The 23,664-nt window shown below is 39.6% G+C and overlaps 1 protein-coding gene across 2 annotated transcripts in view; it reads right to left on the bottom strand.

Annotated features, from left to right (window-relative positions):
• ptpn3 (protein tyrosine phosphatase non-receptor type 3) overlaps positions 1-23,143 on the bottom strand; it is a 33,763-nt gene extending 10,620 nt beyond the window's left edge. The window contains exons 1-18 of one of the 2 annotated variants that reach the window (XM_034174853.1): positions 23,062-23,143; positions 22,250-22,293; positions 22,097-22,149; positions 21,804-21,921; positions 21,584-21,674; positions 15,267-15,355; positions 15,099-15,162; positions 13,322-13,524; positions 12,870-12,995; positions 12,592-12,750; positions 12,331-12,430; positions 11,990-12,067; positions 6,061-6,117; positions 5,756-5,912; positions 5,492-5,667; positions 5,183-5,273; positions 2,409-2,467; positions 2,155-2,301 (exon numbers count right to left, since the gene is read on the bottom strand). In XM_034174853.1, the coding sequence (XP_034030744.1) occupies positions 2,155-2,301; positions 2,409-2,467; positions 5,183-5,273; positions 5,492-5,667; positions 5,756-5,912; positions 6,061-6,117; positions 11,990-12,067; positions 12,331-12,430; positions 12,592-12,750; positions 12,870-12,995; positions 13,322-13,524; positions 15,099-15,162; positions 15,267-15,355; positions 21,584-21,674; positions 21,804-21,921; positions 22,097-22,136 (1,755 nt within the window). In that variant the 5' untranslated portion in view covers positions 22,137-22,149; positions 22,250-22,293; positions 23,062-23,143. The remainder of the gene's footprint in view (positions 1-2,154; positions 2,302-2,408; positions 2,468-5,182; positions 5,274-5,491; positions 5,668-5,755; positions 5,913-6,060; positions 6,118-11,989; positions 12,068-12,330; positions 12,431-12,591; positions 12,751-12,869; positions 12,996-13,321; positions 13,525-15,098; positions 15,163-15,266; positions 15,356-21,583; positions 21,675-21,803; positions 21,922-22,096; positions 22,150-22,249; positions 22,294-23,061) is intronic. The other variant, XM_034174854.1, reaches the window with a different exon arrangement.
• Between the last annotated feature and the right edge of the window lie 521 nt (positions 23,144-23,664).

Raw genomic sequence — 23,664 nt, 5'->3', positions numbered from 1 at the left:
GATTGCGCACAAAATTGGCCCATATTCGCCAAACATCCGCAATATCCGTGTAACATGCCTGTATGAGTTGGCCGTCATCCGAACACGCCCGTGATCACCCACAGAGGCACGCATGTCCGCAGCCAGGATTTTTGAGCTGTTCAAAAATCTGAATGCGGATAACATCCGTCTTACATACTCCATATATACTCAATTCATACACAATACATACTCACTCTATGCGCTGTATATCTGCCGTTAACCGCTGATATCCGCAACTGACGGGGATTTGCGGCTTGGCAGCGGACTGGGACAGTGTGTAAAACAGATATATATCGTGCCTATCACATCCACATCACAAACTAAAATATGTTGTAGCGACTGCATACAGAATGGCCATGAATAAAGCGTTTTTATTACATCTGCTTTGCAGACAATCTGTGAATGCATAACAAACACGTCACGTAAACCCAAAGTGTGGCAGAAAGCGACATACCTGCCAGTCAGTGCCAGTCCGGCTGTGTAAATCCACAAAGACATAGCTGCTGCAATCCAGGACTTTTATTTAACACCAACAAAAGGAAGAGTTGCTGTTTACCCACAACTCATGCTGAAGAAAAAACAAAAAAAAACAAAACACCGTCTCACACCCCGAGCGGCTTCCCCCCTCCCGCTCCCCAAACTCATGAACAGTCAACCCTCGCATGACAACACTTTGTGATCAACTTGTCCAAGTCCAGCAAATGCTCCAGAGGCTGTATTGTTGGTGTGAATAGTGATGCCGACGGCCCGAGTGCGCTTCTTTTATGACCACAATGCAGATGCCGTGCACGCACAACATGTGGGCGATGCATTCATAATACACCCGTAATACTGCCGTGATAATCTCAATGTGTCGGATCAGTTTCCTCACTACATGCGTTATATAACCGTGACTGTTCATCATATATTTGCTATATATTATTAATATATCTGTAATTCATACTGGGACATTTGTCATTTTTGGCAATTTTTGTTGCGGACGACAACGAACGCCCGCAATTTGTATACTCAATTCATGCGCAATTAATCCTCTCCCCAGTGGGACAAGGCCCTAACGTGCACTGAGCAAGTTCAAAACTTCTGCAGTGCCAACGGTGCCGTATTTCCCGTACTGCATCATAGCGTGTTGCCTGCTATTAAAATCAATCAATCAGACACACACACACACACACACACACACACACACACACACACAAGAGGAGCAGCCAAAAGAAACAAAAATAATGACACATTCACCTGTGGCTAAACTCCACCAGACTTGCGTAAAAGAGTGTGTGAGGAGGAAAGGCAAGTTTCTGTTGTTAAAACCCGAAATAGGATCAGCCAAAAGAATGTGGGAAAAAAGTAAAGTTGCGCTCCTTTAAAGAACCCGTCTTCCGTAGTGTGCACTGTGTCATCAGAGTGTTTGATTGGTCGCAGAGATGGCAAAACAGAGTATTGTGCCTGAAATCCTATTGCGTACACACATGACATGTAATTAGTTTCCAAGTTTTGATTAATTTGTGAGCGTGACTTACTTAAATACTTAAATAATTCAAAGCGCATGCGGCCACTGGAAAAGGCAAGGTGGCGCACATCATACATCAAAACTGTTCCACACTCAATAAACGTACATTTCAGTAATTGTTACTATTCACATAAACACCCAATAATTACATCCATCATGCATGGAGTTATTTTCTATCTCAAGCCTCTCTGTGCACACTTGGCAATTTGACAGTGCGCAGACACTCATGTGCATAATCTAATCAAAAGTGGGGAATAACTATCTTGTGCACACAGGTCAATTTTTTTTTATTTCTCTCTCAAAAGAGTATCATCAGTCAGAGGTGGGAGAACTTCAGCAGCGTTTGCGCATAGTTCACAGCCCCTGCTTGCATGGACACAGGCACACACTGCACTGTGCATGCCCTGTTATACATTTCTTCTGACATATGTCTCTGCATTGTGTTGATACGATAACACGTTATGGTGATAAGGTATGAGTGCATCATATCATGGTGTAGCGAGTGGGCGGTTCAACACTGAGCTTTGGGGTTTTAGGTGCTCTCCTGGCAGTTTACTTATTTCATTCCAGAGTAAATGTGGCTGTTTATAGTATCAAAGCACAACAGAGCAGAAGTATGTATATACCCGTCCCCTTTCTGTCAGAGTTGTAAGCATGATGATGGTATGTATTTGCTGCTCCCAGATACTCTGCCAAAAGTGAGTGCAGGTCTGTGGCAATGGACCCTGAGCCGCAATATAACGTAAACACACACCAGACACTGGGGGCGCCACCTGAGAGACGGACAAATAAACAAACAAACACACGCCACACGGAGGGTGAGTTTACATTAAATGTCAGACAGGGACAAAACAAACAATTCCACATCAGTGATGCACACCGTGATGTGGCTGGCGTTGATGTAGTCCTGGCCCTGAAGCACGACTCTGGTAGTGTCATCTGAAAGAGGAGCAGGAAAGCAGCGTAAGTGTCGTAATAGAGCAGTCAATACAACTGAGACTTCTCTAATTAAATTTCATGTGGGCCAATTCAGTTTAGCTACAGAGCTAAGGGTCACAAGGACCAATAGGGAGCAAGTTGGGCAACAGAGGAGCCCAAGAAAAACAATTATATTCTGTGCAAATTAGCATATCGTATCTGTCATGCAGTTAGGATAGATTCTGAATACAAGTCTATTTTCAAGCATTTGTGAGTTGGAATGATTTCTCCAAATTAGTCTCTTAATTAACAATACACATAATCATATGTTTGCCACCATAGTATACACACATGCTGAGTGGAAACTTTCTATCATAAACCATTTTTGATCCTCACTCATACAAAGACATATATGCATGAAACAACTTTAAAATATTCAGCTCATCTACTCCTCAGGGGGTACCGATGGTGTCTACCATATATTCTCCCTATTGTATATAGGCAAAAAGCAATCCGGAATGCACTGTGTCAACATTCTGCCCCCCCCAAGCCAGCTGAATTTCTACATGTGTCTATGAGAAAGCTATGCAAGTTTATTTGATTTTGCAAGAGTCTGACCATGAAGGCTTGGAATGAAAGTGTCAATGGGAGGGCTGTGCCGTGGACACGGGTCTTTAAAGTAGTTAGCACAAGCAGATGTTAGCAATGTCTATGCTTACCGGTTTACTGACTTTAGTAATGAAAGAATCAAGAAACACAAATGCTATGATGGCAATCAGATGTCTAATGGCCGCCATGTTGAACTTCTGTAACTTGGAATTATTGAAGCTTACGAAGCCCTGTGAAGCCAGAAGCAGTATTGGATAGGAGGATAGTATTCTCCGTGACTGCTGTGTGCCTCTTCAAGAGTCGAAAAAAAAAAATCAGCGAGATGTGGTTGTGTTGCAAGGTTACAATTTACTATTTGTTACTTGGTTTGTTCAGCCTGGCTTACACTCATTTGATGTATTTTTAACAATGGCTGTGCCAATTACAGCTTGACCAGAAGTACAGCTGACTGTAAATCTCGCCAAAACAAGGCAATAATAGTGTGCCCCCTACAGTGCCTTGGATGTGACTATATGCGATGGGGAGAACTGTTAACCAGGTAAAACCAGAGTGACAGTGGGAGTGGCCCAGCAATCTGGAAGTAGCATTTGTGATGCTTTATAATTGCAGACGGCCAACAAAATGGCAATATATGATCATCTGTGGAAAACTTATCTTCTCCAACACAAAATCAGCCCTGCAGTGCACCAGCAGGGGCTTGAAGCATTAAATTTTATGGCCATGCAATGCTGAGATAAAGCCACCAATAACACTGGGCTGCAGCTTTGTCACTTCTTGATGACTTCTGGGGCCATTTAAATTTAAATTCAACAGAGCATCAGAAGATATTTTGATCGGTGTGTCAGTGTCCATATCAGGGTCTGTTTAGCCATAATAACAATTCTGTACAAAATAACAGCTGTCACACAGGGAGACAAGGCTGCCTAGAATGCAACAACATAGAAGGCTTTTATTTTTATTTGTTCAATAATTACAACTCTTTCTACAGTTAAAGTTTATATGTTGAACAGCACCACAAAAGTGAATGAAAGGAGCTAAAATAACTATTTTGAAAACATAAATCTTGGAAATATAGTCCTCTGTTCCTTTAAATATTTTAGTGCGTTATTATTATTGTTGAATGTAAGAATGTCTAAAATTGAAGTTAATTAATTTTTCCTGAAATTATAAAACGCTTTCCATCAGTAGATACAAATCCCAGCCTGGTCATTCTCCATGTACATCTAGAGTTACGTCACGACTCACGAAGGTCATCAAGCATCAACACGTGCCTAATGGATATACAGATTTAAACCAAATTTGCTGGGGCAAACCCAAGCAATGGACCAAGCCAAAATAAATTACTTTTAATTCTGTCAGTTGGAACAAAGCACATAATGCACATTTTCTGTACCCATTTTAGAAATGTACGAAAAAAGGAGTTTAAATTACGCTGTACTTTCACCTCATGTGAGATAGTCTGTTCAGTCGCTTAAAGAAGCCATTTGCATTTGCAACAAAAACGCTGATTAAAGCAGTGTTTGTGCTGGAAATATATAAATGATGCACCAGGTTCTCAAATGTGTCATTGTGTCGTACGTTCACCTCACATATGACTGTCTGTTCAGTGGCAGAAAGAAACAGTTTACTCACATTTTGTGCCCTTATAGTGACATTAATTAGCTCATTAGCTGTGCTCTTTTACACCGTGTGTGCCTTATAAATGAATTATACAGCAATTTAATCCATTTTGCTTCTACCTGCATGAAGTGATAAATGCAACAAATAGTCCAGTGTGACTTCTATACATTTTTTTTCCTCTTAAAGAGGCATTTTTGGACCAATGCGACTTATACTTCGGAAAATACGGTAAAGGCCATTTAGGCAGAATAGTTCAAAAACAAAACACTTACACGTAATAAAGTGTTAATTAGCTACCACGTAGAACCACGTAGAAGTTTAAAATATAATCAGTTCATCTACTGTCCAGGGGCTACCTATGATGTAAGTATCAAGTGCTGTGTATTGATACTGTGCATAAAGACACATCAGAGAGACATACAACACAAAACGAGTATGGCAACATAATGTCCTGTATACTGCGTACGTAATGGCAGGGCACTCGCACTTAGCATTAGCAGTACTTACAAGGTAAAACATCCCTGTATCGATTCTTGTCTGTGTTCTCAGGAAGCCGAGCACAACTTAGTGACATGCCGGGTTTCCTCCTGTATAAGTTCTAATAATTACAGACACACACACAAAACAGTTACACATAACAGGTGAGACACAACAACTTTGTTTCATAATGTTGGGAAGCAAGTCCAAGTTGAGCAAATTGCAGCTAAGAACCGTCTTACAATTTATCCATTCATTATGGCTGGAAAAACTAAATCCTGAACACGTGTGTGGGTGTTTTTGTTTTACTGTCAGCTTCCACCTGCATTTTTTAAATACCTCAAAGTGGAAACAGAGCGTGCCGGACTGTATTCCTCTCTCCAGCTGTCGCATTGATTCCTCCAGCGTTGTGACCTGCTCTGACTGGCCAGGTGAGTGCGGCTTGTCCCCCTGGGATTGGCTAGTGAGTGAGAGGGCGGGAGGAAGCTGCAGCAGGGGTGCCACCCGTCCGGGACCTGAAAGACGAGGATATAATGCGCACAGTGCACAGGCTGTCAGTGTCCGACTGTCGTTTTAGTTCTTTTATTTTTCAGCCATGCGCACCTTTACGTCTGATAAGCAAGGCCAGCTCTCTGGAATGCGACTCTCTGCTGGCTCTAATAAACATCACAACTTGGTCATGTGTGTGTTCAGAAATGTCTCGACCGTTGATGAGAACAACCAGGTCTCCCTCCATAAGTTTGGGGTCACATCGACCTGCCTGGAATAAAAAGCCGAGGTCATCTCACTCAATATGCATCAGTGCATCCAAGTAACCCAAATAATCATCAGTCCCAATTAAAAAAAAGGTCATTCAACAAAAGATGTAGATATCAAACTGTTAGAAGCACAAGAGAATCCATTCTTACTGGGGAGTCAGGCTTAACATGTGATATGGCCAGAGGCATCTTCTGATCAACGCCACCCTACAAGAGAAGAACAAAATGAAGTAACAGCAATGAAGAGACGCAACAAACCTAATGGGCCTCATTTGTGAGAAGCTAGTACTCACAGATTTGATCTACACTCAATCAGTCAAACTATGAACTTTCATGGGATTCAGTGTTTTCAGGTTTCCTCTTTTATGTGTTGGCAATTTCTCAGTGTTTGGGACCAATCATGAAATGGTAATTGTGATTTGTTGTGATCTCTGGGCTTCAAAAACTGGATGACACAAGTGCCATTTTGCACATAAATATACAAGCAATACATTCATCATGTTTCAAACTGGTTTATTCTGTAATAATTCTTTCATTACTTTTTTTGCATGCTTTCCAGTGCAACATTTATTTCATACAACACCTTATCACTGACATGAGATAAAATGTGCTTGTTTAGCAACATTCCAGTACAAACATCCGTGTCATATACTCAACAAAAATATAAATGCAACACTTTTGGTTTTGCTCCCATTTTGTATGAGATGAACTCAAAGATCTAAAACTTTTTCCACATACACAATATCACCATTTCCCTCAAATATTGTTCACAAACCAGTCTAAATCTGTGATAGTGACCACTTCTCCTTTGCTGAGATAATCCATCCCACCTCACAGGTGTGCCATATCAAGATGCTGATTAGACACCATGATTAGTGCACAGGTGTGCCTTAGACTGTCCACAATAAAAGGCCACTCTGAAAGGTGCAGTTTTGTTTTATTGGGGGGGATACCAGTCAGTATCTGGTGTGACCACCATTTGCCTCATGCAGTGCAACATCTCCTTCGCATAAAGTTGATCAGGTTGTCAATTGTGGCCTGTGGAATGTTGGTCTACTCCTCTTCAATGGCTGTGCGAAGTTGCGACGACGAACTGGAGTCAGGTCGAGACCCCGATGAGGACGACGAGCATGCAGATGAGCTTCCCTGAGACAGTTTCTGACAGTTTGTGCAGAAATTCTTTGGTTATGCAAACCGATTGTTCTAGCAGCTGTCCGAGTGGCTGGTCTCAGACGATCTTGGAGGTGAACATGCTGGATGTGGAGGTCCTGGGCTGCTGTGGTTACACGTGGTCTGCGGTTGTGAGGCTGGTTGGATGTACTGCCAAATTCTCTGAAACGCCTTTGGAGACGGCTTATGGTAGAGAAATGAACATTCAATACACGAGCAACAGCTCTGGTTGACATTCCTGCTGTCAGCATGCCAATTGCACGCTCCCTCAAATCTTGCGACATCTGTGGCATTGTGCTGTGTGATAAAACTGCACCTTTCAGAGTGGCCTTTTATTGTGGGCAGTCTAAGGCACACCTGTGCACTAATCATGGTGTCTAATCAGCATCTTGATATGGCACACCTGTGAGGTGGGATGGATTATCTCAGCAAAGGAGAAGTGCTCACTATCACAGATTTAGACTGGTTTGTGAACAATATTTGAGGGAAATGGTGATATTGTGTATGTGGAAAAAGTTTTAGATCTTTGAGTTCATCTCATACAAAATGGGAGCAAAACCAAAAGTGTTGCGTAGTTTTTCATCAGTGTGCTAATGTTCGTTTCAACAGATTTGAAGTACTTTTGAAGCACATAACCAAGGATGGTTATACCAAGCAAAAACAGGCTAACAGAGCTAAGTCCTTCCCATCTTTTACAATAAAAAAGGGATTTTATTTATATATATATATATATTCTTACATATCTTAGAATTGAGTGTTTAAAATTTGGTGCTATCAAGAGTAGCAACAGCATCAAACAGTCACAATCAAAAACACAGTTTTAGCTAAATGGGTTTGTTTTTGTCAGCCCAAACTGTGAAAATCAACAGTGTCCATTCATCTTTATAGCATCCAGAGTCACAGGTGACATGGCACGCCTTCTTGATTTGTTCAGGATTTGGGCTAATTTCTTGTGAGCCCACTCCCCACTCTAGCAGCTTACGTTCATGTCATAGTGAAGTGAGTGACGGGTGTCATGGCAGGCCTGCTTGATCTGCTGAGCTTTTGTACTAACTTCAATCAGGCCAGAGGCCTGAAATTCAGTGAATGACAGAAAACGTTCTCAGTTTTCTGAGAGTGTGATTAACGGTGGGTGGCGGACAAGACTGATTATTCATTTTTACAGCCTTTCATTGAATAACTGTGGATGCATAGATTTTTCTGAAAGGTTGGAGAGAAATGTGACTGTGAGGATAGTGCCAGCATGTACAAGGTGGATTATTAATTTATAACCAGCTGTTCACCAAATGACAGCTGACATGAAGGAGGGTGATTAACCCATATGGATCCCAGAAAGTTCATGATATGATCTTCAAATGAAGTAAGGCTAATGTGTGTGTGTGTGTATGTGTGTGAAGCTTTCCTGTTGCCTGTCTGATGTGCAGGTCAGAGTTTTTATTTTATGTTTTTGTAACACCAGCACCCACCCGAACAGTTGTGAGAGGCAATCCACACCACCCAACCCACAGACACGTGGTGATTAATGACACAAACCCAAACAGATAACATTAGATGCTAATGGGTCTCTGTTTTGATGGAGTCCATACCATTTAAGTAGAATATTTTTAATTGTAATTGGTGTTAAATAAAATCCCAAATGCAATTAGTCAACCACATGGGAAATGTCGGAATAAATAGTTTATTACTTAGTGTTAAAAAAAGAAAAAAGAGAACCCTCTACAACATAAGGAATGCAGAAGGTGTGCCATCAGCACAAAGTGTCAGAGAGCCGATGAATAACACAAGCTAAGAACGTGAAACAACACAATAGACACAAATGATATATCCGCTGTAAAGTACACCAGGTAACAAGACAATGGCTGCAAACACACACAGAAACAAGCTGACAGACAGGTAAGAGTAGGGGGGAAAAAACTACAAAAGAACCCGTAGTGAGTACAACTGAGAAACTAAAGCAGAACTTGTTAATGCATAAAAAAAGGAATAATGACAAAACCCCCAAAAACAACAATTAACTGACAGAAGACAAGGACAACACAATGATAAGATGAGGACAAACAGTGGATCATGACAGTTTTCTTACTTAATCCACAATGTAAAAGGGACAGACACTGGTACAAACCAGAAGGATTTGGAGCGTAGCTATAGGTTACACTACTTAATGCAGAAAATATCAAGTAGCACAGAGCACACCCTCTGGCCTGAGCATGTCTGAGAGGAAGAGAAATTGGAAGTAATCACATCTTAGCCTGTACCATATCTGTAAATTATTAATCACTTAGAAGAAACTCTGCCTCCCAACCTGTGGGGGCCCACAGGTTACGGGGTTTACCTGTGCATCAGTGTTTCCCTTCAGTAATGTCCATTATTTTTGCTGTTGATACCAAACTGTTTTATTCAGGACATGGAGGTTTGACTCAATATGTTGCAAAATGGTTGTGATAAATCAGCTGCAGTATCTATTGGCAGTTGTTACAGCTATAATAGACTTTATTTTCCATCCTGAGCTGCAACCACAGAACTTCAAAATTTTTTCTGACATGGCTGCATCCTGGCCATTCACCCTATCGTTCTTGCATGTTTTGTTTTTGTTCAAAATGCCATGTGCTAATATGTACAGAAAGTAGTTAAATGTGTGAGTGAATTTTTGGCATCAGATCATTTTGGGTACTTCTCTATAGTGTTATAGAGTACTTGCTATGAAAAGGTTGTGTTGCTGTAACTTGATACTGTATGTCAGATGTGATGCTTCTTCTGCAATGTCAACTATACCATAGATTGCTGTTATTGTTTACGTTCCATTTTTCCTTTGTGTACTGCCAGATTGGCAAAGAATCTGTGGTAGCAGCACATGTGAACAGACATTCATACTGTCACTTGTTGGTGTCATTTGGCAGCACATTTTGCTGTGTAGTAAAGACATTTATTTGTATTTGCTTGAAATGAGCACAACTTAACTGAATTTTATTAATAACTAAAAGTAGTGACATCATCACAATCACTATTTGTTAGCCCACTCACTCAATATCACCACCAGCCACCACTACACATAACAATGAAAAGCATCATGAGTAAAATAAATAAAAAATTTGCGCCAAATGGACTGTGACGGACTGAATTCAGCTGCCCATTTTAACTGTTGTATAACACCCATTTTTTCTGCAGCTTTGTATAATACAGTATTAATGAACAGTAGTGTGAAAATTATCTTTATAAATAAAGCATAAAGCATTTGATTATGAATGAAAGTTTGTTTTTTAAAAAGTACTTGACAAATTTGAAATATTTCCCTTTCAACAAAAATCAAATTAGATTTTTTTTCTCTGTCGTGAAAGAAACTAGCCAATTCTAAAGTTGCAAGTGTCCTTTTGAAGTTAAAAAAGTAAACAATAAAATGTAAATTGACTGCATTTATATTGTACTTTAATGTTCAAAGCACAACTAGGGGATTAAAGACATCAGCCAAGCACCACACACATCCCTGTCTTCCTGTCTGACAGGGATGTAAACACAGGATACTCTGGTCTCAAGCCCACTGTCTTAACCTGTTTACCATTACCTCCCCACATATAAAGACACTTACTGATGCTCACCAAAACAAACACATTATTAAAATGTGGTTAAATATAATCTGATTTTTTTTTTCCAAATTGCAGTTTGTGTGTTCAAAGGATGCAATCTGATAATGAAATTATTAATTTAATTTTGTTATTATAATATCAGCATATTTTCATTATTTTTTTAATGCTTTGACATATTAAACCTGACTAAATCATTTGTATATCTGCATGTCTGTGTAAACCGTTCAAAGAAAGTTTACATTTTTATTGTTTTTGGAGGAAATACTTTTATTTATTTTTAAATCAATTTCTTCCAATAGTACCAATAATCACTGATGTGTAGGTAGAGCCACCTTTCCCCATTTTATTGCATTATTATTATTTTTTAATTGGTTTTGGGGTTTTTGCTTGCTAATCATGTCTTAACCAAGTATCTGATTTCTAAGTATGACTCCTATTGGTTTCTAATGTTACATCACTCTTTGTTTTTTCTGCCGTGTTTGTCTAGTATTTGTAGATTTAGTTTTCTGTGCAGCAGACACATTTCTCTCAGTTATTCATCCATCCACACCAGCTACCAAATCTTTTCATGGTCTTGGTGGTTATGAGTACAGTGAAGAAATAAATATTTCCCTCCAACTTACTTCAACTCCTCATGTCATCTTCAGGTCACTCGGTTGTTCAACTCTCTGTCGTGCTGCAAACTGTTATTTATGTTACTGGTAATATTGGCAGTGGTATACTTGTGCGTTCTGATGTTTAGATTGCAGTTAGATGAAAACAGTTTTCTTCTTGTAAAGGATGATTTGTGTGGATTCATGAAGACTCATCGTTCATAAATGTCTCATGTGGTTATAAATAAACACCTGGTCATCTTTTAATTTTAATGTAGAAATCTAAGTGGAAGACAGTACGGTAGATTAGTGGTTAGCAATGTTGCCTCACAGCAAGAAGGTCATGGGATCAATTCCCACCTGTGGCCTTTATGTGTGGCGTTTGCATATTCTGCATGCCCGTGTCTGCGTGGGTTCCCTCCCGCTCCAGCTTCCTCCCACATCCAAACACATGCAGGTTAGGTGGATTGGAAGCTTTACATTGTCAGTAGGTGTGCATGCGGGTGTGAATGTGTTTGTTTGTCTATATGTGGCCCTGCAACAGACTGGCGTCCTGTCCAGTCTGTCCTATGACTGCTGGGATAGGCTCCAGTCCCCCCTTGCCCCTTAATTGGAGTAAGTGATTAAAGATGAATGAGTGAGTGAAATCTAAGTAGAAAAATCTGAACACATGCATTTGTAGGCCAGTATGTGTGAATCATCAACATCAAACTTTAAATGATAAGAAAGACTCACTTTAACATTGAAGCCAAACTTGCCGTCATTATCTGGAGTAATACGTATTAGCAACAGGTCACCGTCACCAAGGGCACCCTGCACAAACACAAGCACTCACATTCAATGCAGACAGACTCCTGTCTTTAGAAAATGCTTACTTAGAATACAAGACTCTGAACAAATCATGCCAATAGACATGGAACATTATTAGCCAGTATATCAAAGTGGTTCCAATCAGTTCTGGGACGATATTCTTAAGGGGAAACCCAAAACCGTAAGTGTTAAAATATATATTGCACTTACAATGAACTAACTAACTAACAAAGTATTCTGGTTAGAAGCCCTGGTTTATAACTGACCTTTTCATAATAGTGTGAACTAGTATCACCATCTTCCTCTCCTGTGCTGATATCATCAACTGGCGACAAGGACTCATCCTGGTTATATGTGCCAGAAAGCCTAAAACACATTAAATCAGTTACCTTTTTTACCAAATTTTTGCCTTGCAGATGACTTGAACAAATTAAAAGAAATTATTATTATGTTGTAATGTTTTCATCTTACAGCCGATACGACTGACATCATGCTAAATCAAGCCCACTGAACTGACTGACACTAACTTGGGTGCTGAGGCTTCTCCTTCGCTGTCCTTGCTGCTGACAGAGGCTCTGTAGGTGTAGAAGACATCCTCTCCCTCCACCATGTCTTTCAGATCACTGATCAGTTCCATTGAGGAGGGGCGGGGTTTACTGATGCCATGGCGAACTCGAGGACTTCGCCTGCCAATAACATAAGACACCAGTTTTGCTTAAACTCTGTACAGTTTGACATTTTCTTGAATAAGAAACACAAAAAGAGTCAAAGAGAACAAGTTGCTGCAACACACTGCAGGTTTTACCAGTTTGGTGTGGTTGGGGGCGATCTGGAGGGCAGACTCTTGGTCTCAAGATTCTCTGATGACAACGACCTATGTTGGACCGGATTCCACACCATCCCGCCCACTACACGCCGACAAACTGGACCACTGACAATTAGTGAGGACAACAGAAGAAAGTAAGAAATGTTTGGTATTTATATTGAGAATGTGCAGCAGTCCTTTGCATTGTTACCAGCAAAGTGGACACAAGTTTGAATGTGATCTGATGTACGGAGTGTGCATGTTTCCACATATGTGCAAGTATTTAATCCACATGTGTCAGGTCAGATGGTGACAGTAAGTGTGAGTGTTTGTCTGTATTGCGCTTTGATGGGCTGCAGTTCTGGCTCAGGCTGTAACCTGCAGGTTACAAATGGCTCCAGCATCCGTGACTCTCCACAGGAAACGGACGGACACATGGTGTGCATGCTCACCTCTCTGTTTTGCTGTTACTCAGGCCCAGGTGCTGCGTTATCATCTTGCTGTAAAACTGAATGGTGCTGTTGTTGTCTTTGGGGATCCTACTGGTCCGATTGGAGCTGAAGAAGGAGTGATGATCCACACAGGACCTCCACAGGTTTTTACAGGTCTTGGGGCAGGGCAGATCCAGAGACACCACACAGTCCTGTGTCTCTCCCTGCAATACACAGACTTTACGTTACATTCTGTTTTCATTATGATTATCACTTAAAATAATAAAAAACAAAACCTCACACTGTATTTTCATTGTTACTATCTTTTTCTAAAGCATAGAAGTCAAAGTAAGACATATTTTGACAGTTTTTAATTCAGAGTCTTCAGAGTTGAGAGTGGTACATTGTGTCTTTCAACAAATGAAAATATTCTTTCCACTGGATGAAAGGATAACATTCATTATCATCACTTTACTGGGGCGTTGCTAGGCCCGTATCGTAGATTTACGTCGACGGCATCTGGCTATACCAGCCCGCTGTGCATAAACAAATGACGTCATAGCGCGCGCAGCCCAAGAACTGTCCGCAGAGGAAAAGATGAAAATGCGAGAAGTGTGTTTTGGTCCCAATATGGATATTCCGGATGATTTTCTCATGGATAGTACGACAATGAACAGCAGCTAAAGCAGCCAGCTTGATGAGGACGCACTGGCTAAATTGGAGAGCAGCGCGTACCAGCTAGCCGACACGACAAAAGTTAAGTGAGCCAACTTTTTATGTACGCGTTACGTGTTGTGTAACTCAATAAAAAGTGATAATAATGCAAATAACATGCTGTTGTCATGCGGCATGCATTTTCTGAGTCCCTCCGTTCACGGCCAGTCGCCCAAAATGACAGATATTCACCCTCCTCTAACTCGGGCGAATATCTGTCATTTTGGACGACTGGCCGTGAACGGAGGGACTCAGAAAATGCATACTGCCCTCCAAAAGCATGCTATTGTATTATTATTTGTTTTATATAACAACTAAACAGCTCCACGCCATTTTATTCCTATTTTACTTCAAATTAGAGCTGTGTTATTTCTTAGAGCAGTGCACTCCAGCCAGCAGTAAACTTGGCTGAGACACTGCTGAGCAAAGCGAGAACCTGAGGAGCTTATCGCAGTGTGTGCGTGTATGTGTGTGTGTGAGAAAACACACATTTGCTTTCTTAAATCCAGTGAAAAATCTAGACAAGAACAAGACAAGAATTCTTCAGCTGACAGGGCTTCAGGTCCCTACAAATGCAGCGGCTGCTCGATTTAACTTCTTTGTTGTATTATGGACGCTTTTGTACGAGAAGCTGAAGGAGCCATGGAATAGTACGAAATAGATGGGACAAAAATGCTCAATGAGACACATGGTATAGGTCACGTGACAGAGTGCACCATTAAATGACAAGCATTCATTTAGGTGTCATATAAAGCTCATCACTGTCAGTATGGAATCATACAGCTTTTACATTTTGTAACAAAAACAGGTCCTTCTAAAATTTGTAATGAGGTAATACTCCTCACAAAAGCTTAGAAAACCTCTCAAGTATGCATTTACATTAATGTTATCCTGCTGTGATCATGTGACAGTGGATCTAGGTGGAAAAACTGTTTTTTATTCCCCCCTAAAAAAAAGAAAAAAAATCCTCTCCACATTTTAGCGTTTAATAATCAGGAAAAAAGACCAAAGTGCCAATTCTGAGTTGTCAGTACGTAGGTGACAAACAACAGACACCTTTAAAGACAAATATAGAGGGACTTACATGTTTACGTTTTAGATGAATAAGAAAGCGTTTCCTCTTAAATGAAATCTTGATGATGTTCCCCCTGCATGGGAAGACATCAAAGGGTTGAAGCCTTAAAAAAAACAAAAAACAAACAAAAAAAAAAACACTGGAACAATCTATAAAATTCTTGGAATCATCTCTCACCAGGGGAAAAAACTGGAACAAATCATATTGCAAAACACTGCAACACCACTTGAAGCCAAACCCACCATCAGAGGGGCATCGTTAGGATCCTGAGCAAGATGATGGGACAGAGAACATTCATAAATGAAAGAAATAAAAATTCTATACACGAACTTTAGAGAATTAAAGGAATGAATGAATGAAAACTGTTTATTTCGAACATTTGATACAACAACAATTACAAGATAGATCAGTAAAGACAACAACAAAAAAGTTCCTACTGTGTACCCAACATGTCCGAAAAGGGGTAGGGTGAAGCATCAGCTTATTTATCCCTACCCCTTCTTCCCCACAACCAGTAATACCCTTTGCCACATATACACATAGATTCCTACACACCTAAACCGATATCAATATATATATATATATATATATATATATACATATACATACACATACACAAATATATATACATACACACGTCAACATACATACACATATACATACACATATATACACATATACATATATACACAAACATAAATATACACCTTCACATACCTACTTACATACAAAATACTATATATTTACAAGCCGAAGCAAAAAACAAAAACACCCTAACCCTCATTACCCTTCCTCCTCCCTATACCCAGAAAAAACCATATTTTTGTACCGCTGTTTGAACTGGTTCATGCTTGGACATTGCTTGAGCCCCACTCCCAATCTGTTCCACATCCTCACCCCACAGACAGAAATACAGAAACCTTTTAATGTTGTTCGTGCCCACTGATGCTTTAAATTAAATTTCCCCCTCAGACTGTAATCCCCTGATCTGTTAAAAAACATATTTTTAATATTTGCTGGAAGTAAATTGTTTATTGCTTTATACACAATTTGTACTGTTTGAAAATGAACCAAGTCTGTGAATTTTAAGAATTTGGATTGTAAAAATAGTGGATTTGTATGATCTCTATAGCCAGTATTATGAATAATTCTTATAGCTCTTTTCTGCATTACTGATAGTGATTGTGTTGTACCTTTATAAGTATTACCCCATACCTCTGCACAGTACTGTAAATATGGTAAAACCAGTGAGCAGTAAAGAATGCGGAGTGAGTTGTGGTCCAGAATATGTTTCGCTTTGTTTAGAACTGAAATGCTTCTTGACAGTTTACTTTGTATATGTTTTATATGAGTCTTCCAGTTTATCTTATCATCTATTATCACCCCCAGAAACTTATTTTCATGTACCCTTTCAATATCTACCCCCTCGACTTGTAACTGAACCTGTATGTCTGTATTACAATAGCCAAATAACATGTATTTTGTTTTACTTAAGTTTAATGATAATTTGTTTCTGTCAAACCATATTTTCAATTTTCCCATTTCTATACTGATCCTCCTCAGTAACTCCTGCAAATCCCCCCCTGAACAAAAAATGCTTGTGTCATCTGCAAATAATACTAATTTTAATATTTTGGAAACATTGACAATATCATTTATATAAATTAGAAACAGTTTTGGACCCAATACTGACCCCTGTGGGACGCCACAAGCATTGTCCAAGCATGATGATGTATATTCCCCCAACTTCACAAACTGTTTTCTGTTACTTAAGTAGCTTCTCACCCAGTGCAACACCAACCCCCTAATCCCATACTGTTCAAGTTTATTGATTAATATGTCATGATTAATTGTATCAAAAGCCTTTTAAGGTCTATAAATATTCCAACTGAATGTAATTTGTGGTCTATGGCGTTTGTAATCTCCTCAACTGATTCTATTAATGCAAGTGATGTTGAACTATGTGCTCTGAATCCATATTGACTATCAGTAAGTAATTTATGTTTATTTATGAATTTGTCTAATCTATTATTGAATAACTTTTCTAATAATTTGGAAAATTGTGGAAGCAAAGAAACAGGTCTATAATTTGTGAAGTGGTGTCTATCCCCAGTCTTATACAGCGGCACAACCTTAGCTATTTTCATTTGATTGGGAAATTTACCGGTTTGAAATGATAAGTTACAGATGTATGTTAATGGTTCTACAATCCATTCAATGACCTGTTTTACCACCACCATATCAATTTCATTTAAATCGGTAGATGTTTTATATTTACAATTATTCACAATGTCTATAATTTCATTTCCATCCACTGCTGTGAGGAACATTGAACAGGGATTTCTTTCTATAAGATTATTATCCCAATCCTCAGATTGGGAATCGGGAATTTTTTCTGCCAAGCTTGGTCCAATATTTACAAAAAAATTATTAAAACCGTTGACTACCTCATCCTTATTTTCCTTCTTGACATTATTATCAATGAAATACTGAGGGTAACTCTGTTTTTTATTACCATTTTTGATAATGCTATTTAATATATCCCATATTCCTTTAATATTGTTTTTGTTATTATATAATATGTTACTATAATATTCCTTCCTACATACCCGTATAATATTAGTTAATCTATTTTTGTATTTCTTATATCTATTTTCTGCCTCTTTAGTCTTTAGTTTTATGAATTCTCTATACAGTGTATTTTTCTTATTACATGCATTTCGTAACCCTTTCGTCATCCATGGTCGAGCTTGGATTTTTGTTTCTGTAGTCTTGTTTAATTGGACAATTTTTATCATATAATGATGTAAATATTTGTAAAAAGTTTCATATGCACTATCAACATCACTTTCACTGTATACCTTTTCCCAGTTTTGCTCCTGTAAATCCTTCTTTAGTGTGTTCATGTTTTCCTCTGTCCGCACTCGCCTGTATTTTATTTTCTCCTCTGGCTGATTCCGCCGATGGTTTCTATTATAAACGATGAAAACTGGTAGATGATCACTAATGTCATTGATTAATAATCCACTCACAGTGTTATTCTCAATATCATTGCTGAATATATTATCAATTAAGGTAGCACTATGGGATGTAATTCTGCTTGGCCTGGTGATTTTTGGATATAAACTCATACTGTACATTATACTGATAAATTCATCTGTTATTTTATACTTATTTGGATTGAGCAGATCAATATTTAAGTCACCACAAATGAACACAGTTTTTTGATTAGTTTTTGAGAACATTTTTCCCATACAGTCAGTGAATGTTTCAATACTAGATCCTGGTGCTCTATATATACAGCTGACTAATACATTTTTGCTTTTTTCTTCACATATTTCAATAGTTATACATTCTAATAAGTTATCAATCACAGTTGTCATATTGTCTACTATTTTATAATCCATGTTCTTATCCACATACACAGCCACTCCTCCTCCACTCTTATTTTTTCTGTTTACACAATTAAATTCATATCCATCCAGTTCAAAATCCATTCCTTTATCTTCATTGATCCATGTTTCTGATATAGCAATTATGTTAAATATTTTTTAAACTGACTTAAATATTCTTTAATGTTGTTAAAGTTTGCATATAGACTTCTGCTGTTGAAATGGATTATTGATAATTTGTTATCCGTTTTAATGATCCGATTAAACTGTTCATCTGTATAATAGCAACAACTGTCATTGATATTTGAGAAGAAATTATTGTCCGGGTCTATATCGTGCTCCAAGTCCAGTACATTGTGGTCTGTGTATTTAAATGTTCTCAGTTCTACTTTTCCATGATCAGCAATCCTTTGAGTTATATCCTTCTTGTCTCCAGATGTAGATGAATAGGTAGTAGATGAATAGGTTCCTCTGGTCTGTGTCATGGTGTTGTGATGTGTTTGTGTCCTCATACCTTATTGGTCATATTTGTCCAGATCCTCGCTTTAAGAAACACTATTGTTCATATTTGTCCAGCTCCTCGATGTTCCTTATTGCCATGACTTTTGCTTGTTCTGGTGATCCGTTCAGTTTGATGAATATTTTACAGTTTGAAGTCCATGTGTGCTGGATTTTTCCCTGTTTCTTCAAGAAGCGTGCTTTCCTGGCGATGTCGGCATTCCGTTTGGTGAGATGTTCATTGATGAATACGTTTGTCCCTTTCAGTTTTCTTCCTTGTTTTAACAGTGCTGTTTTGTGTTTTCTGTTGATGAATCTCATGATGACGGTTCGCTTATCACCGTCATTTCTCCGGGGCAGAGGGTGGCACGCTTCAATGTTATTTAAATCCATTTCTATACCTTTAGATAGGAGGAAATCAGCAACCTGTTTTTCCACAGAGCTGACCTCCTGTTCACTGGGCTCCCCTCCGCTCTCATCTGTTACCGCCCGTGCGTAGGACCGTGGTTTGATATGAAGACCTGTGATGATGACGTCGTTAATTCTGGTGTACTGCTCCAATTCAGCCACTCTATTTTCCAGCTGCACCAGATGCCGGTCTTTCTCGGCATTCTGGAGCCGTAATGCCTTCACCTCCTCCACCAGATCCATGATTGATTTCTGTTGCTGCTTCACAACAGAAATCTCCTCTGATAGAAAGTCCAGAGATTTTTTAATATCGTCACCTTCCTCCGCTGTCAGAACCTTCTTAGGCCCCATGGTCGGCTTATGAGCAGCTTGTCGATCGCCGATGTTAACAGCCTGCGTTGTTTGTCACCGGGATGGATCTGCAGTGCGCTGGTGCCGCGCGGCCTCGGTGTTTCCGCGCTGATGGATCCGCGGTGGCTGCACGAGGCCTCGGGGAAGCGGCACTCGTGACGCGCGGCTCTAATGACGCAGCGCGCGGCCTCAGTGAATTCACCACGTTGGGCCTCGGACGTTGTTGCTGTCCAGTCGCGGGACTAAGTTGCCGGTTGAGGTGGTATTCCCACTGTCCGGGTTGGCATTGGTTTTAATGTCTCCATTATTATTGTATGTCAGAGATGAAATTTAATCCAAAATATTTTCCACTGTCTTGTGTGGGGGTCTGATTAAAGCCCCCGTCACACATAGCATGTATGGTAAATACTGCCATAATGCGATGCAGTTGGGAGGAAAAGAGGTGTGGTCTGCAGTGTCGGCGAGCAGACTACCTCATCCACACCTGTCAGATTGCATCCAGAGCGTATGTAGATGACACAGACTGTTGTCAGATGGCCATAAAAGGCATGCAGACTGCCCGATCTCCAAATGTCTGGATGGCAGACCGGAGTACTGTTTTCCTCATATATATATATATATATATATATATATATATATATATATATATGCATAACGCTGCATGGGCCACTAAGCTATTTTCTTTTGGGTGAAAGGATTCTAACCGCAGGCAGCTGTCCTGGCTTCATGTCCATGTCGGCACTGTGAAACACCCCTGGACTGCTGTTGGAGGTAAGATGCATGTTTATTAATGGTGTAACAGCCTGGCACAAGTTCCATGTTATATCTCCTCCAGAGTTAGAAGGTGAACATTTATTACCGCATGAGGTCTGTCCAGCTCCGAGCCTGACGCATGCAATGACGCGTTACATTATTATACGTGGCATGTGCAGGTCATATAGGCAGGCATACCGTGCCAGATCTATCTCAAGGTTCACTCATATGCACTCAAATCATTTCGGAACCTGTTTTGCTGCCATCAGAATATGTAAATTGCAGTTAGATGGTCGTCAGATTACACATGGACCGCCGTCGGATAGGTGTCCCATCTCGACGCCACCCAGAGAGTTTTGAACATGTGATCACACTCGGGGCTGCTAGCCAATTTTGACAAACTGTGTCGACTTCCACAAATGGCTGTCACAACATTTTGGAACTGAAATCCGACACCTTTTGGATGCGTGCCAGTTCATAAGTCCGACGCTCTTCTGCATAATTCCGGCTATGTGTGACAGGGGTATTAAGTTTCAGGATGTATCAATTAGAAAATAATGGTTTATTTCTCTGATTTAGCACATTTCTGTAGAAACTGTCTGTCTCACTGACTGATAAGCACAGCTACAACTAATCCATCACCAGTCCAGTATGCACTAATGATCTTGCAAGTACAAAGCACGCCTTTAGGCTATTACATAGACAAAGCAAAAATTATTTTCTGATTAATGTAATGCATTAAAGTTCACCAGATGCAAAGGGGGTTATTGTTATTATATTATGTCCTTTTAATTTGGTGACAGCATTTGTTGTTTTGAGTTATGTTAATCTGGAGGGGATGGACTCCTTCATCCAGTCATTCACTTGCTCTATTAGATGGTACATGCTTTTTCAAAGCCTCAAAATTTGGTCTTTTGACATACAAATAAAGAAGAAAAAAATTTATTCATACAGAAACAGTACGGTGCTAAGACTATTGCACATTACTCTATAATGGTACCAAGAACCCCAGACACACAAACATTTTATTGTCTACTGTCTGAACATCTCAGCAATATGAGGTCAACAATCCTATGGTGTTCTTAGACATACTACCATGGCAGCGTGTAACTCCACTCCGTACAACTCCAACGTGCGTGCTGTGTTAAGAAAACACAGTTCTGCCTCACTCTGCTTCAGTCCCCTTGGTACATATATGCACATGCACACACACACACGCACGCACACAGTCAACAACAACAGCAAAAGAATTATTTATTTATTTCAATTTTTCTTTTAATAGCAGTCATACTGAAAAGTGTGTCTGCATTACTTGTGGTGTGGATGCAGATCCTCCACTTTGGACAGAAAATCTTCATCCTGCTCAGGGATGAAGTGGCACTTCGACAAGTAACCGGGAAGCTGAGATGCGCAGTGATCCCCAAACTCTGCTACAGTGGGCGAAAAGAGACACTGAGGAGCCACACATACACACCATCCAGACCCACTGACATTGAAGGTAAGAGAGCTGTTGTCATCGAGAGCATTTCAGCAGAAATAATACACAGTTGAAATGAGGTCATTAATCATCCTGCTCCTCTAGAAAGAGAAGAAGAGCAGACTTACACTGCACAGCGTAAGAGGCCAGCACCACAGCTGCACTCATCGGACACTGCAACCTGCAAGCAGGGTCACACACACACACACACACACCAAAAGCTTTATGGTGTGTTTGTTTCTGTTTATATGTTGAAACACTATGTGTGTTTGAGCTCTAACCTTCCTTCTCTAATGTCACTCCTGATTTGGAGGAAGTAAGGTGCCTGCAGAGACGAGAGAAAAGGAACTTCAACATGCAACCCACGTACTGTCCACATCCCAGGAACCTCCAAAAAGAGCTTCTTATCAAAATATTAACAAGAAATTTTTAAAAAGTCAAATTAAAATATATATCAGATAAATAAAAAAAGTATGTTCCCAATATTTGTTGTAGTCTTTTGATAAAATACAGTGTTCGATTCGCCCACAACACCTTCATCAGTGGCTCTGAAGCCTCTTGGATGAGTGGTAAAATGTTTCCCAGCTAAACAAGAAGTCCAGTTGCCTTGACTAAACTTCAGGAAGCTTTTTATTAAATAGTTACAAAACTCATTTTCAAATCTAAAACCAAAACAACAAATAAGGTGTGTTGTTGCTGCTGATGATGGTGATCATTCAAAAACTGTAAAAACACCACATATGTTCAATGTTTAAATACAAATCGTAGCCACACATTGTATGTACTGGCTAAATAAATTGTTAAAAAAATTGTGGAGAAAAAAAAACGTGTTTCATTTTCTTAAAGAACAGGTTAGCATATTGAAATTACTTGTTCTGTCTTTTAGCAACCCAAAATATAAACATACTGAAAACATAATGATAAAAAACAACAAAAGGTGCAAATTATGTTGTAACTAGTCAGATTTTAACATTATTCTTTAACAAAATGACATGATAATTTGAGTGTTTTGCTGCTGGTGAATCAAGATACGAATCATTTTTGCTTAACAGTCGTACAAAAACACAAAGGACAGGAAAGCACATGGACTCACCTCGTCTGCTTGTGTTGCAAAGAGTTGGGATCAGAGATGAAGAAACGTACTCTGAAGTTCAGGTAGAAGGGCGATACAAGACCTGCAGAGAGAGGTCAGCTTTTTAAAGAGCGTAAACACACAGGACATCCATGATTACATGTTCACATTAAGGTAGACAGCCACAAATAATAAATAAAAATGCAAAACTAAAAAAGTACAAAACTTTTACTCAATAAAGACTGAATTCTTTAAAGCCACGAGTCATACACCTTTAATTTGCTTCTTCAAGGGTTTCTTTGGCTCCAGCCATCTCTAACACAAGAAGGAGAAAAAAGTAATTAAGCACAACAAAAAAAGTGAAAGCAATAAAAGAATTCATGTGAGTATACCCTGTGGTTACTGCATCTAAACAGCAATCAGTGAGTGCAGCAGATTAAAACGTGAGCCCAAATGTGCAGCAGATGAACAGTCAGCTCACAGGAGAATGTGTGTTGGCTGTGATGGAAGTGATGGCCGTGCTGGATTCTCTGATCTGCAGACTGAAGAACTGCCTCTCTTGCAGGCCCAAGTGGTCACACACCAGGTCCAACAGAACCACACCTTCATCCTGCTTCTGAGAGA

This window comes from Thalassophryne amazonica, chromosome 7 (assembly GCF_902500255.1).
Source record: "Thalassophryne amazonica chromosome 7, fThaAma1.1, whole genome shotgun sequence".
Lineage (NCBI taxonomy): Eukaryota > Metazoa > Chordata > Actinopteri > Batrachoidiformes > Batrachoididae > Thalassophryne > Thalassophryne amazonica.
The sequence above is the reverse complement of the archived record's forward strand: the minus strand, read 5'-3'. Positions and strand labels throughout refer to the sequence as shown.